The following is a 17,493-nucleotide window of genomic DNA, read 5'->3' on the forward strand; positions in this document are numbered from 1 at the left end:
ATATGCCATAATGCTTCCACTCTCACCACACCTTCTCAGTTCCTTTGCTATTTGCTCCTAATCATACCCACTTCCTTTGGGGTATTCCTCAAAGGTCTGTCACTGGCCTTTTTTTATTCCCTCTTTTCCCTTCATGGTCAAATAGAACTCAAATAGAAACAAAATCTACTATACTGTAAATAAGTATCTTTCTTGACTATATATTGACCTAGTTTTAAAACGTATAATCTGTTTTTTACATTTTAATTTGTTTTATTAAGTATTTCCAATTTACATTTCAGTCTGCATCAGGCTGCATTTGGGAGTATTATGGGCCTCATGCATCATCCGATCCATGTATTTGATACTTCTTCTCTATACTGTCTTGCTTGGTTATATCATCAGCTCCCACAGGTTCAATGAACATCACTGTTCATATAATTCATGTATATATATCCAAACCTCTTTCTTGACTTCCAATCTCTCATCATCAACTGTCCTTTAGACATCTTCAACTGAATGTACCATCAGCATCTCAAATTCAGCATGTTGAAAACAAAACTCATTTTCTTTCTTTCCAAATCCTTCCCTTTTCTGAACTTCCTTATTACTAGTTTTTTGTTTTTTGTTTTGTTTTGTTTTTTTTTTAAACCCTTGACTTCTGTGTATTGGCTCTTAGGTGGAAGAGTGGTAAGGGTGGGCAATGGGAGTCAAGTGACTTGCCCAGAGTCACACAGCTGGGGAGTGTCTGAGGCCTGATTTGAACCTAGGACCTCCTGTCTCTAGGCCTGACTCTCAATCCACTGAGCTACCCAGCTGCCCCAGTTTTTTGTTTTTAATAGTTAAATTTTCTTTTAAAAAAGTTTTTGTTTGCATGTTATATTGCTGAGAATTCTAAAACTGCATATCTATGGACCTTGCAGTTCCCTTTTACTATTCCAGATACCACTATCCTCCTGTTAACTAAGCTCACAACTTCAATGCCATTCTCAATTCTTCCCTCATTATTTACCCAATATCCATCTTTTTGCCAAGCCTTGTCATTTCTACCTTCATAAAATCTTTCATATATGTCCCTTTTCTCCATTCATACAGTTTCCATCCTGATACTAACCCTTAATATAGCAATATAGCACGATCAAAGACATTAATGTTGTCTTAGGCTACATTAAGAGAGAGGGTGGGAGATACCTGGGAATTTTAATGTAACAAACAAATTTTACTATTCTAATCTTTTTTCCACTCAGTTTCCAAAGTGATTTTCCTAAAGTGTAGGTCTGACCATATTGCCTCCATACCTCACCAATTCAGTAAACTCCAATAGCTCCCTGTTATCTCCAGGATCAAATATAATATCCTCTATGTGGCATTTAAAGCCCTTCAAAACCTTTCCCTTTCCTACCTTTCTACTCTTCTTCAACTGATTCTCTTATACCCTACAATCCATCAATACTGGCTTTCTTGCTGTTCCTTGCATGTGAGACTCTTATCTCCTGATTCTGTGCCTTTTAACTAGCTGTCCCTGTTGCCTGGAATGTTATCCATTATTTTTGCATTATTTTTGACAACACAGAGATCAAAGCGGGCCTTGGGAATTTTACTCATTGCGAAACACCCCCCCCACACACACACACACACACTTTTTTCCCCCCTCTCACAGCAAAGCTATAATTCTCACCTTCAACTCCTGGCTTCCTTCAAGACTCACCTCAAATTACACTTCATGCAGGAGGCTTTTTCCCTGTCCCCACACTGCTAAAGCAGTGCTTCCCTCTGAGGTTACCTCCCATTTACACCTTATATATCTTATATATACATAATTGTTTGCATGTTGCTTCCCCCATTAGAATGTGAACCCCTTGGGGACAGGGACCATGTTGTTTCTGGTTTTTTTTTTTTACCTTTCTGCCTGGCCCATGATAGGCACTTAATAAATGCTTATTAACTAACTGATTTCCAGAGGAAGGCAACCAGGATGATGAGGGAACTGCAGAGATAGGCATAAAGGATGTCTTAATGGAACTGGGAAAGTTTACCTTGAAAAAGAAAAGGCTTTAGAAGGAACACAAATAGCTGTCAAGCCTTTGAAGAGCTATTAAGTGGAAGTGACTAAAGCCCATGAATAATGTAGACAATTTAGTAGCTACAGCAGGGTGAAGTATGAAGTTCCTAAGTTTTCTTAATTTCCTTTTAATTTACCTGTTAAGTAGGTTTAAGACATACTACTAGGATTCCCAAAAAATATATTTTTGTTTTACTATCCTATTATAAATTGCTAGTTTCTAAAAATTCATTACAGTTTCTAAAAGCTGAAAATGAAAGCTCACAATCTTTTAAAACTATTTTAGTTCTTCTTGTAGTTAAAAAAAAAAAGTCATTCATAGAGGCACTGTGACATAGTAATTAAAGAGCTAGCCTTGGAGTCATATGAAAAACCTGAATTCTCAAAACTTGACTCTGACACATTACAGGGTGTGTGACTCAGGATAAATTTCCTTCCTTGGTGCCTCAGACAACTTTCTAAGTTACTGATCTCCATTTCTGTAGGGAGCTTCCAGTATTGATGAAATTCCAGGTCTTTTATACCTATATAATATAATTGCTGTCATATACTTTAGAATTTACTGTTGAGTACATATACAAAAAGATAGAAAAAAAAGAGTTTGTATTTTCTGAATACATAGTGGGACCAAGAGAATTTAGGACTGATAATGATAACAATTGCACATTTCAGAGTTTATTAAATGCCTTCCAGTCAACAACCCAAGAAAATAAGTGGTGAGGATATTTCCATTTCACAAATGAGGTAATTGAGGCTTCTTACACTCTTTTTATATCTTTATTCCCCACTCCATACTCTTTGATCCAGTAACACTGATCTCCTGGATATTCTAGAAACAAGACACTCCATTTCTTGGCTCCTGGCATTTTCTTTAGCCATTCTCCATGCCTAGAATGCTCTCTCTACCTCTTTGTTTCCCTGGCTTCCTCTAATTTCCAATTAAAATCCCATTTTCTTCAGGAAGCCTCTCCTTACCCCTTTTAATTCTAATGTCTTCCATATCTTTATTATTTACTATTTTATCATGTATTATAGTTTGCATGTACATATTTGTTATCTCCCCATTAAGATGTGAAATCATTAGGGGAAGAGGCTGTCCTCTGCTTCTTTTTATATACCTAGCACTTAGTTTTGTGTATGGCACAAAGTAGATACTTAATAAATGTTTGTTTTCTGGCTGATTAACTAACTGATTGACAGAAGCTGAAAAGTGTTAAATAATTGAATCTCTTTCTTAGCAGAGAGAAGCAAGTTTAGGACTTAAAATTTTCTGTGAAGAAAAACAACTGCTTGATCACATGGCTTGATGGGGATATGATTGGGGATTTTGACTCTAAATGATCACCCCAGTACAAATATCAATAATACGGAAATGGGTCTTGATCAATGACACATATAAAACCCAGTAGAATTGCATGTCAGCTATGGGCCAGGGCTAGGGGGAGGGGAGGGAAAGAACATGAATCTTGTAACCATGGATAAATATTCTAAATTAATTAATTAAACAAAATTTTCCAAATTCAAAAAGGAATTTCTGTTGCTAGTCCTCAGTCAACAAATATTTATTGTTACTTACTATATACCAGGCATTGTGCTAAATGCCAGGGATACAAAAGAGGCAAAAGATAGTCCCTGCCTTCAAGGAACTCACAAACCTAATGGGGGACTCGACAAGCATTCAAACATGTACAAGAAAGCTACATACAGGAAAAATTGGACATAATTAAAAGAGAAAAGGAATTAGAATTAAGAAGAATTGGGTAGTGCTTCCTTTAGAAAATGTGATTTTAGTTAGAACATGAAAGCAAGCCAGAGAAACAAGGAGAAAACATGAGGGAAAGAATAACAGGCATAGAAGGACAGCCAGTGAAAATGCCCAGAGCCAAGAGATGGAGTGTCTTAGTGTAACAGCAAAGAGGCCAGTGTCACTTGATTGAAGAGTCCCTATTAGGGAATGTTGCAGATGGGAAAGGAACAGAGTGAGGGAAGGGAAGGGCCTAGGTTTTACAGAGCTTTGATTTTATTTGATTCTAGGGGCAGTTGGGATCCCCTAGAGTTTCTTGAATAAAGGAATAACATGGTTAGACTTGTGTCTTAGAAATTTTTTTTTTACTTTGGAAGCTGAATAGTGGATGGAATGAATTGTAGAGACCCTTGAAGCTAGCAGACACACCAGCAGACTATTGCAATAGTTGAAGTGTGAACTGATGAAGGTCTGAACTAGGGTGATAGCAGTATCAGAGGAGAGAATAGGGTATATAGTAAAGATATCTTGCAAAGATCAAATTAATAGGCCTTGTCAGCAGATTGAATATGGGGTATGAGAGATAGTGAGGAGTCCTTTGTTGTCCTGAGGGCCTGGAAGGATTGGTGGTACCCTTGCCAGCAATAGAGAACTTTAGAAAGGGAGTTTAGAAAGGGAAAGATAATGACTTCAGTTTTGGACTCATTGATTTTAAGATAATTACTGAATATCCATTTTGAGATGTTTGAAAGATAATTGGAGATATAAGACCTAAGATCAGCAGAGAGATTAGGGAGGGCATTGAATATCAAGTTTGAATTTGACATTATTATATTAGTTGTAAAGGATTCTTAATTTGAGGCCTATGGATAGATTTTAGGGACTTTGAGAATGAGGATGGGGGAAAACCTACATCTTTGTTTTCATTAACTTCTAATTGAAATTTAGTATTCATTTCAAATATTTAAAGACATTCTGAGAAGAGATCCATAGGCTTCACAAGACAATCAAAGGAGTCCAAAACATAAAAAAATGGTTAAGAACCTTTTTTGCTAGTGTATTTTTTGGGAGTAATCTACTTAGGACCAATTGATCAAATAGAAAAAGCTACAAAAATTAAAATTAAACTGTGCTTTGGAGGTCATGAGGTAATGTGGGTGGAAAACTGGATTTATACTCAGAAGATTTGAGTTCAGATCCTGCCTATGCGTATTTACTATTTGTGAAATCTTGGGCAAGTCACTAGGTCTTAGTTTCCTCTTCTATAAAATGAAAAAGTAGGACTAAATAGCTCTATATTTAAAACCCTATGAGCCTGTGAGTTCTAGGTGTCCCATACGTTTAGTCATTTTTTTCCCTTCTGTTTAAAATAAAAAGTTGGCAGTGGAATACATTGATACTGTGCTTCCATTATATAAGGGGAAAAAAATTAGGACAACCTCTCATTCATGACAAATAGCTATGTCAAAAGCACAAATTATATCTAATTACAGGGTATAACTCTATCATCTTTCTTTTTATAACCTAGCCATTTACACACTTTGATTTTTGACTTCCATTTAGGTTTATTAACATCAAAGCTTTGTCATCACTTATCTGTTTCTACACATTTTTGTCACCTGAGGCAATAAAGAAAAAAACTCCTTTGCATTCCTGCTGTTTCAGTGGAAAAAAGGTTTAGTCATTGTGCTTACAATGTTTTCATGCTTGTTAAACTTTATAACATACAAAAGTTTATTGCCCTTGGCATATTCATCTCAAATGTACCATCATTAAACCTACTACATTACACACAAATACATTAGCAGTAAATACCAATTACGTTTAGTCTCTGCTTATTTTTAATACCATTCTTCATGAAGAACATCATGATGAATGCATTTAGGTAGTCCCAAACAAAATAGAGCAAAGGACAATTTAATTTTATAAATTTAGGTGTTAATTTTAGGTTAATTAGCACCAACATATTGCATTTTAAAATATTTCTAGACATACAATAGATTATAGATAAAAATTTATGTGCTTTTATGGCCTATTATTTGGATTTTGTTTATGTAAATCTATTAAAACTTATTCAGATTTTATAGCATTTGTTTATGTCATATTATACTCACAAGTAATAAAGTTTAAGTGCAAAGTCTGAAAATAATATCTATAACCAAGAACAAATTATCCATAAATAGTATTCCCTTTGCTAGTATTCTCAAATTTCCTTCAACAAATACCACTGAGATTTATTAAGTGCCTGCTTTTCAAGACACATTACCAAAGGCTAGGGATAAAAAGATGAAAAATCACAGTGATTGTCTTTAAGGCACAGGAAGTCCAAGGTAGGAAGATAACCTATACACAAATAAGTATGATACAAGGTAGAATTTAATGGAAGCATAGAGAGATCCATAATCAGTGCTATAAAAACATTTAGGAACTGCTTATGAAACTATATTTTACAAAATGCCTCTTAAATGTAAACTGTTATTCTCTTTTTAAAAACAGATTTTTAAAACTTTGGAATATAAATCTGTCCCTGCCTTCAAGACCTAAATCAGGTGCTATCTTCTTCTTAATGCCTTCCACAATGCCTACAGAAAAATGTGATTTCTTCATTCCTTCAATTTTCATCTCATTCTTTTTATCCTCTCTTGTGTATTTAATTATGTTCTCATTCGTATTTTGTATGTGTGTGTCTATGTATATGTTCTTACCCCCCTACTAAAACGCAATCTCTTTGAAAGCAGGGACAGTCATTTTTTTCATCTTTGTATCTTCAGTATTTAGTATAGTGACCCTCAGCAAGTCAGTTAGCCTCCTTGAGCCTCAGTTTCCCTATTTTTAAAATGAGAATAATAATAGAATCTATTTCCCAGGGTTAATGTGAAGATCAAATGAGAGAATATTTATAAAGCCCTTCGCAAATCCTAAGGCATTATATAATTGCTAGCTATTATTATTGTTGTTATCCTATATCTCTTAAAGTCTTCATTTAGTACAAAACAGAAATCAAATGCTACCTAATTATTAGGGCTTAAAAGAAAATGTACTCTATACAGCTCAGATTCTTTGGTCAGTCTAGGCTAGAAATAGAGACAAGTTTAGATCATACAGGCCTCACAAAATCCTGTAATTCCATAAAACCAGTTCAGGATTAAGGATATGTAGGCCCTAACTTAATATATTAGTGATAATAAGTCTGAAATTAGATTTTAAAAAATAAAATAAAGTTATCAGTTGCTAAATATCTCCTCTATAGAATGCTGCCATTGTGCCACATTGGCAGAGAATGCCCATCATCTATAGTAGTAATCCCCATACAACAAAAGAGAAGCAATGAATAGTTGAATACTATCTCAATATCAGATCATTTGTTGAATGAATGATTGATTGGTCCAGAATATCAGGCACTGAGTACTATAATCTCTTTAGAAGACATCAGCTTTGATTGTGCTTATTTGCTATCATAGCAGGCAGCCTAGCAGTGAAAAAGACCATGCTTGAATATAGGGATGGAACTTCAAGTTCTTTTCTATGCAGCACGGAGCAATAAACTTATTTGAGTCTCCAGACCTTCATCAACATTATTGAGCAGGTCCAGGCCTCAGAATTATGAGCTTAACCAGCTGTGTGACCCTGGGCAAGTCACTTAACTCCCATTGCCTACTCTTACCACTCTTCTGCCTTGGAGCCAATAAACAGTATTGACTCCAAGGGAAGGTAAGGGTTTAAAAAAAAAAAAAGAATTATGAGCTTAGATAAATCTGAAAACAATTGAAATCCCAGAAGCTCATTGAAACATGGGATGCTTTTCTAAAAGAGAGTGCTAAGGGTATTGAGAATGTGATAAACAGTTTAGAATCCCCATTCTTTGAATGATCCTGAAGCCTAACAACCAAGAACCTTTGGTTAAAAACATTTGTCAAGATAAAGTCTATCCCTAAGACTTCAATTACTGAGCAGTTATTTCCATGAAATTAAAAAGACTATTCTTGTAAGATATCTAGTCTATTATAGCCTTATTAAAAATGGCACCATCTTGTGTTATCATCCAGTACATTCCAACCAAAGTGGATGAAGTTTGGAAATGGATTTCTTGAGGCTCACTATGAGACAACTGTGAATTGCTAGAGTATAACTTTGCTTCAGATACCATGGTAGGATTGTTGAAAAGTTACACACAGGACAGAACTTCAAAGGCTTAGATGGATACCCACAGGAATATCATAGGGGCACTGAAAAACTCAAATGCATTCTTTTGTGACCATCTTCTTGCTTTAAAATTAATCAGATTTTTGGTAGGTGAGCTAATCAGTGCTCCTTTAAGCATTTTGTGAGTATTATATAACTACTTTGTCAATTCTCTTGAATTTGTTACATAAATAGAATATAGGAGAAAGTGAGAATGATAATTAAAATAAAGACATTTCTTTGAACATATTACTGTAAGAATCTCAGATTGACTGATAATGTTGAAAAGATGATCTATTGCAACATTTACCAAACAAAGAAAAGTAGTTGTTAGTCATAATACACATTGGACAGTACATGCCAGTTAGTCTTAATTTATAAAACAGCAATGGCAACAATTGTATGAAACAGAATTCCAGGAAATAAAATTTAAACTAGATGAGAATTCTCGGTTTTTCCCAGTAACCTGAATTGTTATATGTGATTTTCTTTTCTTTGGTGAAAATTCTAAATCATAATAAAGCTTTCTTTAAAAAAAACCAGCATCTTTGGAATTTAGTCAGGAAATATCTCTGGGGCAGGTGTAATAAAAAGTGTCAAATATATCACAGATAAATACAGAAAAGAGTCAGAGTTCAAAAATCTTATTACCAGCTATTGTTATAGTGTGTTGCATCATTTGCTTAATAATGAAACTCTTTTTTATTTAGTTTGGTCTTATTAAATAACATAGGTGATCCAGTGAATAGGCAGTAATCAAATCCTTGAATTACTACACTGATAGCCATCAGAATTATTCAAGATTACTTCTCAGAAACTACAAAGGTAATATTGTCCCACTCTGATCACATTGCTAGAAGTCCATTAAGGAAGATTAAAAAAAAAAAAACTTGTTTCAAACTGAAGGAGACAATTTAACATGTTGACAATGTAAAGAACTTTCCTTAAACTTTTGACAAGAATGCATTTTTATACAAGTTCTAGTATTGTTAACATTTCTATTACTAACCTAAGATATAATTGCATATCAATCAGTTTATATGGTAGATGAAAGCAAAATAATTAGTTGAATTTGATAAAAAGCCATATCCTAGGAGCCTTTAGGTAACTGGAGCCTAGAAACAGCAAAGAGGAATCGCAAATAGGCAGTTTCAAGTAAGAATTGCTGTTACTGAGTTTCCTTCTGTGGAGATGTATATACTTTATTTTCACATATTCCTGGAATTTGTTTACTTGGGATCTTTTTTACTTTGCCAGTAGAGCATTTTGGCAGATTGTACACTGAACACAGGTTACTTTATGAAACTAAGGTTGTACATTTATTAGACATGCAGCAATAAACTACATTGATCACCAGTATTTGGAAATTAGGTCAATTGTGTAACTTAACATGGTAAAGTGCTTTAATAAGTTTTTTCATCATGACTCATATAATATGTTCATTAGAGAAAGCATTCAGATAGTTGGATAGAACAAATTAATATTAAGGGACAGCTGGGTAGTTCAGTGGATAGAAAGCCAAGCCTAGAGATGGGAAATTCTAGGTTCAAACCTGGCCTCACACTTCCTAGCTATGTGACCCTGGGCAAGTCACTTGGCCCCCATTGCCTAGTCCTTACCACTCTCCTGCTTTGGAACCAATACACAGTAAGAAGAGTTTAAAATACAAAAGAACAAATGAATATGCACAACTACAAATACATATCTTTATGCATGGATAAACAACAAGCATTTGTTAAATACCTACTATTTATGTGCCAGGCACTGTACTAGGTACTGGAGGTTCAGAAGCAAAAAAAAAAAAATAATAAGCAATACTTTTTGTGGAGAAGGCTAGATAAGCAGCAGTTTATCACGTGCCAAGAAGTGACTTTTTAAAAGAAAAATCAAAACACCTGAAGCATACTTTCATGTGAACTACTAACAAAAATATAAGATTTTGTTTGAAATTTTCTTAGTATAACTAGTGTTTTGGATCACAAAATTACAGGGTCAGAAGGAATTTCAAAGATATCATGCCATAATTTATTCCTCAATAGGAATTCCTTCTTTAAAACTACTGATAAATGGCAGTTCAGACTTCATTTGAGGTTTCAGGTGATAGGAAACCCCTTACCTCCTAAAGCAATACATTCTTCTTTTAGATAACTCATATTGTTTAAGGAAGTTTTCATTACGTTGACTCTAAACCAGGGGTCAGCAACTTTTTTGGCTGTAAGATCCATAAACACCACATTTTTTAAAATGTAATTTCGTGAGAGCCGTACAGTGCTCACAGTGCGCGCTCCTGTAACAGCGCCTGAAAAAAAATTGACTTTATGGCTCCTGCACAAAGAGCCATATCTGGCCCTCAAAAGAGGCTCAAGAGCCATACGTTGCTGACCCCTGCTCTAAACCAATCTCTCTCTTACTTCTACCCATTGTTCCTAGTGTTGCCCTATGGGAACATTGCTAATTTCTGTTCTATAAGACAGCCCTAGAAATATTTGAAGACATCTATCAAGTTGACACTAAGTCTTTTCTTCTTAAGTAAATTTCCTCACTTCTTTCAACCATCCTTGTTTGGTATGGCTTCCAATACTGTTATCATCTAGCTCACATTTATCTGAATGCACTTAATTCATCAGTGCCCTTCCTAAAGTTTTATTCTAGTCAGATATAGTCCAACCATGATATAGTATCCAAATGAATTATCACCTCTCTTGATCTAGATAATATGAATATTAATGTTTGTATTAGCTGTTTTGGCTCTTATGTCACAGTCATATTAAATTTGCAGTACAATAAAACATCCACTTGTTCTGTTTATTCAGACTGTTGTTTCTTCAAATTTTCCCTGTCCTAAACTTGTGCAACTATTTTGTTCAATCAGATTTAAAATTTGACACCTGTATGTTTTACATTTCATCTTATTAAATCTAACTTGTCCTAGCCAAGCAAAATCTTTATAGAACCTGAATTTCATTTACTTTATTAGCTCTCTCTCTCCCAAGTTTTATTATCTATAAATGTAATAGTCCTCATCCAAGTTGTTGATGAAACTGCCTTAGAAATCTCTAACTCTAATGTTGACATCAACCCACTAATAATTATTGTTTGGATCTAGTCATTCACTAATTCATGACACACCTGTCCAAAAAACAAAATATGAGATTCATTCAAATGAGAGATTTGGTCAAGTGCCTTCTAAAAATCAACTTTACTGTGCTTGGGCAGTTCCAGTGATTTACTAGTCCCTGCTTTTTGCTTTTGTTTTAAGGTATTAAATTTTACTTTTTTTACCCAATTACATGTGAAAAGTTTTCAACATTTTTCAAAGAATATTGAGCCTTGAATTCTCTCCATCCCAACCTCCCATTCCTCTCGACATGGTAAGCAATCACATCTAGATTTTACATGCACAATCATGTAAAAAAATTTTCCATATTGAACCTTATTGAATGTCTTTTGATTTCTCTTTTCTTTTTACCTTTTTATTTTGTTCTGTAGAGATACAAAGATAAAAATTAAACAGCCCTCCCTCAAGGAATTTACATTTTTGTTGTTTGTAGGAGGAATCTAGATGGTATAATGGATAAAGCAGTGGGTCAGAAGTCAGGGAGACCAAATCCAGACTCATACATTTACTAGATGTATGATCCTGGACAAGTCATTTAACCTCTACTGCCTCAGTATCCTCAGCTGTAAAACAGAGATAATAATAGTGTCTACCTCTCAGCATTGTGAGGATCAAATGAAATATAAGTAAGGCACTTAGCAGAGTGCTCAGTATATAGTGGTTAATGAATACTTGTTTCCTTTCCTTCTTTTCCTTCCTCCTTTATAACATTTATCACTCTCAGTTGATTTTGAACTTTAATACCCATGAAACTATTTTTATAGTACCTTACTACTCTTTTTAATTAATCCTAAGCTATCTGCCCTTGCTTCCATGTCCTCTGTCTTTTTAGTTGAGGTTGTTTCCATATACACATTAGTCTCATTTATTATTGGAATAACTTTGTTATTCTTGTCATAATTTTATTTTAGGAATATTTTTCCTTTTTTTTCTACTTCTGTAAAGTTTTTAGGCATGGGATGCTATGTATCTTTTCCTGGACTTTTTGAAATCTCTTCCAAAATGTACTATAGGCTACAGGTCAGACTTTGCTTTGCTTTTCCTTCCTGACTGATCACAAACTCCTTTCTTCTATTTCAGGAATCAGATTGATTTTTTTTTTCAAGAATCTTTTTTGAGAATAGCAGTTACTCATTGTTTCTCATGTATCTTAAAAGCAGTTACTCATACATCCTAACTTTTTGCTTCTCCCTAAGTAAGCAACAGCTGTGTCTTTGCTTAGTTGGTCTGAGGTCAGAGCTTTGAAGACTGAAATTCATGTTTTTCATTTTTTAATTGATACACATATCAATTCCATTTAGGGAACATTGTTTTTTTTAACATTTATTAATATTCATTTTTAACATGGTTACATGATTCATGCTCCACCTCTCCCCTTCAACCCCCCCCCCCCGCACCCCTCCCACCCATGGCCGATGCGCATTTCCACTAGTTTTGTAATGTGTCCTTGATCAAGACCAATTTCCAAATTGTTGGTAGTTGCATTGGTGTGGTAGTTTCGAGTCCACACCCTCAATCATGTCCGCCCCGACCCATGCGTTCAAGCAGTTGTTTTTCTTATATGTTTCCTCTCCTGCAGTCCTTCCTCTGAGTGTGGGTAGCTTTCTGGGAACATTGTTTTTAATGTAAAAAGATGTTCTATACCCTATAGCAGTGGTTCCCAGACTTTTTTGGCCTACTGTCCCCTTTCCAGAAAAAAATATTACTTAGCCCCCTGGAAATTAAATTTTTTTTTATTTTAATAGCAATTTATAGGAAAGATAAATGCACCTGTGGCCATCACCGCTTCCCCTGGATTGCTGCAGCACCCACCAGGGGGCGGTAGCGCCCACTTTGGGAATCACTGCACTATAATATATATTAACTAAGTGTAGTTGGGATTTTTTTGCATTCTGCATAGTTACAAGTATTTATTTATTCTGACTTGCACTACCAATGATATGATTTCAACCATTTGCATATTTATTTAGCTAGTTGTTATCTCATTTTATTGTGTCATTGTTTAAGCCTGTCCATTCTCTAATTCCACTGCCAAAACCTTTCCTTGTATTTTAAACAATTCAACTAATTTTTGGTAGTTTCCCAATTTCTACTCTTCTATTCCAGAATATTTTGCAATCTAGCAGTCATGTAGCCCTACCCATACTCTGAAATCATGAATCTTGACCACATTACCCCCAATAAATAGTCAGGGAACTATTGTCCTTCAAGATAGTCTCTTCTATTTTTATACATCTTTAGTTGTTAGGAAATTTTTTCCTTACATTGAGACAAAATCAGCCATACTTTAGCCTGATTATACCCTTAAGAGGCAAGCAGAACAAGTCCCTCTTCCATATGATAGCTCGTCAAATATTTGCCTGTCATACATGGGTGCTCTCTCCAAGCTAAACATTCCTAGATTCCTTTAGTAGCATCTTATGGTTTCTTCTTTCTTTACCACCCTGATTCCCTTCCTCTGAACATGGTCCTGTTCATCAATATCTTTCTTTTTTTTTTAAACCCTTACCTTCCATCTTAGAATCAATACCACGTATTGGTTCCAAGGCAGAAGAGTGGTAAGGGCTAGACAATGGAGGTTAAGTGACTTACCCAGGATCACACAGCCAGGAAATGTATTAGATCAGATTTGAACCCAGGACCCCCCATTTTGGGGCCTGGCTCTTATTCCACTGAGCTACCTAGCTTCCCCCCATCAATAGCTTTCTTAAAATATAACTCCTAGAATTAGGCATCATATTCCTAAAGTAGTCTGACCACAGCAATAGGACTATAATATCACTTACTTTGAACACTGTGTTTCCAATAATTAAACTTAAGATCACATCTTTGGACTTCCATATCATAGTCCTTACGTAGCTTGAGTTTTTTAATAGCCTGCCTAGGGGATTCTTTTGAATAAGTAAAAAAATATTTATTAAGCACTTGCTATTTGCCAGCCCCTGTGAAAATGAAAAACTAGCAAGTAAAATAGACTCCACTCTGAAGGAGCTTACAATTTATTACAGGAAAAGAAAGGTAGAAGTGAAAAGTAAGAGAGAAAGTGGGACAAGTGAAAGGATATGACTTGAGTGGCATGACTTTGGAACAGCTAGGAAGGACCAAGACTGGGCAATCAGCAAAGGTCCAGGGCCCCAGACACAGGAATTTAAGTGAAATGAGGAAAAGGCAAGAATACAGACACTATGACGTGGAAATGACCCTGAAGTGAGTAAGTAGGCCAGGGACCAAGCTAGATAAAGTAATAGCTTACTAATGAGAGCTTAAGGACTCAGAGGAAGTTAACCTATTCTGGTTGGAGAAGATAGCCACAGTACAGGTGGCATGGCTTAGAGATAGCCTAGAAATGCTTTTTATCTATATCCTCAGCCTTGTAATTTTAAGGTCATTTAAAAATATATATAAGTGGAAGCCTTTATGCTCATGTCTCCCCCAAACACCATACTTCATACCTATATCATCTTTCATTTGGGTTATTGTAGTAGCTTTATAAATAGTCTTTCTGCTTTTATTCCCTCTCCTTTCTAATCTGTGCTTCATACTATTGACAAATTAATCTACCTCATGTATATGTCTGACCATATCAGATCCCTAATCAAAAAACTGTTATTCATTATTACAACTGAGACCGAATAATAAAATACTTAAATCTGGCAGTTAAAACCCTCTATAGCCTGACTTCAACCTACATCCCACATTCCCACTAAACTGGATTGCTGGTTGCTCTCAAATGTTAATTTGCACTTTTGCAAATACATGAAATATTCCCTTATCTCTGCTACTGCAGTCCTTCTTTTCTTTTAAGGCGCAGCTCAGATGCCTTATTTTCCATGAAGAAAGATGATTTTGCCCACTCCCAAAATTATAAAATTTCATCTTTCAATCAATAAATATTTATTAAGTACTTGCTATTCACCAGGCACTTTGCTAAGCACAGGGGACCCAAGAAGAGGAAAAAGACAGTCCCTACCCTCAATAAGCTCACAATCTAATGAGGGAGAAAAGCAAATAAATATTTACCAAAAAAACTATATAAGAAAAATAGGAAATAATTAAAAGAAGGAAGGTGTTAGAATTAAAAGGGCATATAGGATTTAGTTGGGAATTAAAGTGAGGGAACTAAAGAGGGGGAGATGAGGTGAGAGAGCATTCTAGGCAAGGGGGTATCCTGTTTCTAGACCATCAAGGAAGCAGTGATACTGATCAAAGAGTATGTGGTAAGTAATAAGATGTAAGAAGACTAGAAAGGTGGAGAAGGAGCTTGGTCATGAAGGGCTTTGAACTCCCAAAAGAGAATTTTTTTATTTGGTTCTCGGAGCAATGAGGAGCCACTGGAGTTTGAGTAGATAGGGAGGTGACATGGCCAGACCTGGACTTTAGGAAAATCACTTTGGTAGGGGAATGGAAGATGAATTGGACTGAGGAGAGCCAGCAGACTATTGAAGGAATCCAAGCATGAGGTAATAAGGGCTTGTAGTGGTGGTAGTATTATTAGAGAAAAGAAAGAAACATATGGAAGATGTTGCAAAGATGAAAATTGACTGGCCTTGGCAACAGATTGCAAATGAGGGATGATAATGAGGAATTGAGAATGAAGCCTTGGTTGTAAGCCTAAGGAACTGGGAAGATAATGGTACCCTCAACAGTAATATTTAAGAGGGTGGGTCTCAACATGGTTTTTCTTCCCATTTCCCACTAGCTACACTGATTTTTGACTTCTTTAGAACTCTTTATCATAACTCCATGATGGGCAACTTCTTCTTTCTCCTAACCCCGAGATTTTTAGCTTCTTTTTTGACTTATCCCATTAGATTGTAATAATCTGAGGGATATCTACAGTTGGAATCTTGATTGTGTAATAGTTATGAATTGTATAAATTTCAAAGAAGGAAAGGTTACTAAGTGATGGTGGAAGAGAAAGAACCTGTAAGTAGCAATGAGGGAACAAGCCTCAACCAGTGAGCTGAGGGGAATGAGAGGAAATCCAATTAATACTGGAAAAGAGAGGAAAAGAGGCTGTGTCATCAGGGGAGCCAGGTCTCAGTGACTGCTTTAAAATAAAAAGATGGGAGGTATGGTAATAGAAAATTTTTAGGATGAACTTTTTTATGCCTATAGAACAGGCATTCCAGAGGGCACATTAGAAAGTTGGGTAGTATTTGGTTGGGAGTTTGGAGTAGGAGAGTTGAAGGGGATAGAAATAAAGAATCATATTCTGAAAAAAAATCTATACGGCAGAATTACTAGGATGAGTAGGAAAGAACTAGGAGTAAGTATATTCATCAGTGAGTAGAAGGAGCCACTCCTCTTCCCAGAAGAGATTGGAGACGACATGGTAAGAGATGGAAATTGAACCTGCACATCAAGAGATAGAAGTCTCACTCTCCACCAACTTTCTTCTTCCTCTTCCCCTAGGGAACAGACACAACAAGACATGTCTGGCTCCTGAGGGACACCTATAGTTAGACACTTACAGAAGGCTCAACGTAGAATGCAGATTGAAGCATACCGGTTTTCATTTTTTTTTCTTTTTGGTCTGTTTTCTTTCACAATATGACTAATATGGAAATATGTTTTGCATGGTTGTACATGTATGACCTATATCAAATTGCTTACTGTCTCAGGAAGGGGGTGGAGGAGGGGAAAGAGGAAGAGAATTTGAAACTTAAAAAAAAAAACAAATCTTTAAAATATTTTTACATACAATTGGGGGGAAAAAAATTTTAAGAGTGAGATGGAAGGCTCAAGATCAGAGTGAAGGCCACTCCTCTTTGCTGGAGGTTTTCAATATCATGGAAAGGACTCCAAACTGGTCCTTAGCAACCTTCTTCCAGGGGCATAGGTAGCAAAAGATGGAAGGTCTCATTCCTCTTCTCATCTGAGGTTGGAGATCAGGTGGGCATAGAAAGAAGTAGAAGTTTCTAGGGTAGAGTTTGACACAGTTAGAAATAATCCTGGCTCTTTGCCACAGTTCTTGAGGGGAGCACACAGCAAGAGATGGAAGATGCTCAGACAGAGGAAATTTCATTTCTCTTGTTCATCTCATCTCCATTATCTCCCTCCAGAATTTTTTACAGCCCTTTGTTCAGATCTGTTCTTTCTCTAAATCACATTCTTGTGTACATTTCTTACCTCCCTTTAGCTTATAAGCACCTTGAAGCCAGGAGCTATCCTTTTTCATCTTTGTATCCCTAACCCCTAGCATAGTAAATGTTTAATACTTGGGGGGGAAAAAACCCTTACCTTCTGTCTAAGACATAATGGAAAATGGCTAAGCAGTTGGGTGACAAGCTAAGTGACTTGCCAAGAATCACACAACCAAGAAGTATCTGTTGTCAGATTTGAATCCAGGTCCTCCTGATTCTAGGCCTGGCACTCTTTCCACCACTAGGCTACTCCCCTCCCCCT

General features: G+C 35.8%; 1 protein-coding gene across 3 annotated transcripts in view; it reads left to right on the forward strand.

The window, feature by feature from the left end:
* MICU2 (mitochondrial calcium uptake 2) overlaps positions 1-17,493 on the forward strand; it is a 187,775-nt gene that overhangs the window by 26,240 nt on the left and 144,042 nt on the right. Inside the window, exon 3 of one of the 3 annotated variants that reach the window (XM_044668301.1) lies at positions 14,181-14,209. The exons of the other annotated variants lie outside the window; for them this stretch is intronic. Within the exon in view, the coding sequence (XP_044524236.1) occupies positions 14,181-14,209 (29 nt within the window). The remainder of the gene's footprint in view (positions 1-14,180; positions 14,210-17,493) is intronic. 3 annotated transcript variants of the gene reach the window in all.

Source organism: Gracilinanus agilis, chromosome 3 (genome assembly GCF_016433145.1).
Source record: "Gracilinanus agilis isolate LMUSP501 chromosome 3, AgileGrace, whole genome shotgun sequence".
NCBI lineage: Eukaryota > Metazoa > Chordata > Mammalia > Didelphimorphia > Didelphidae > Gracilinanus > Gracilinanus agilis.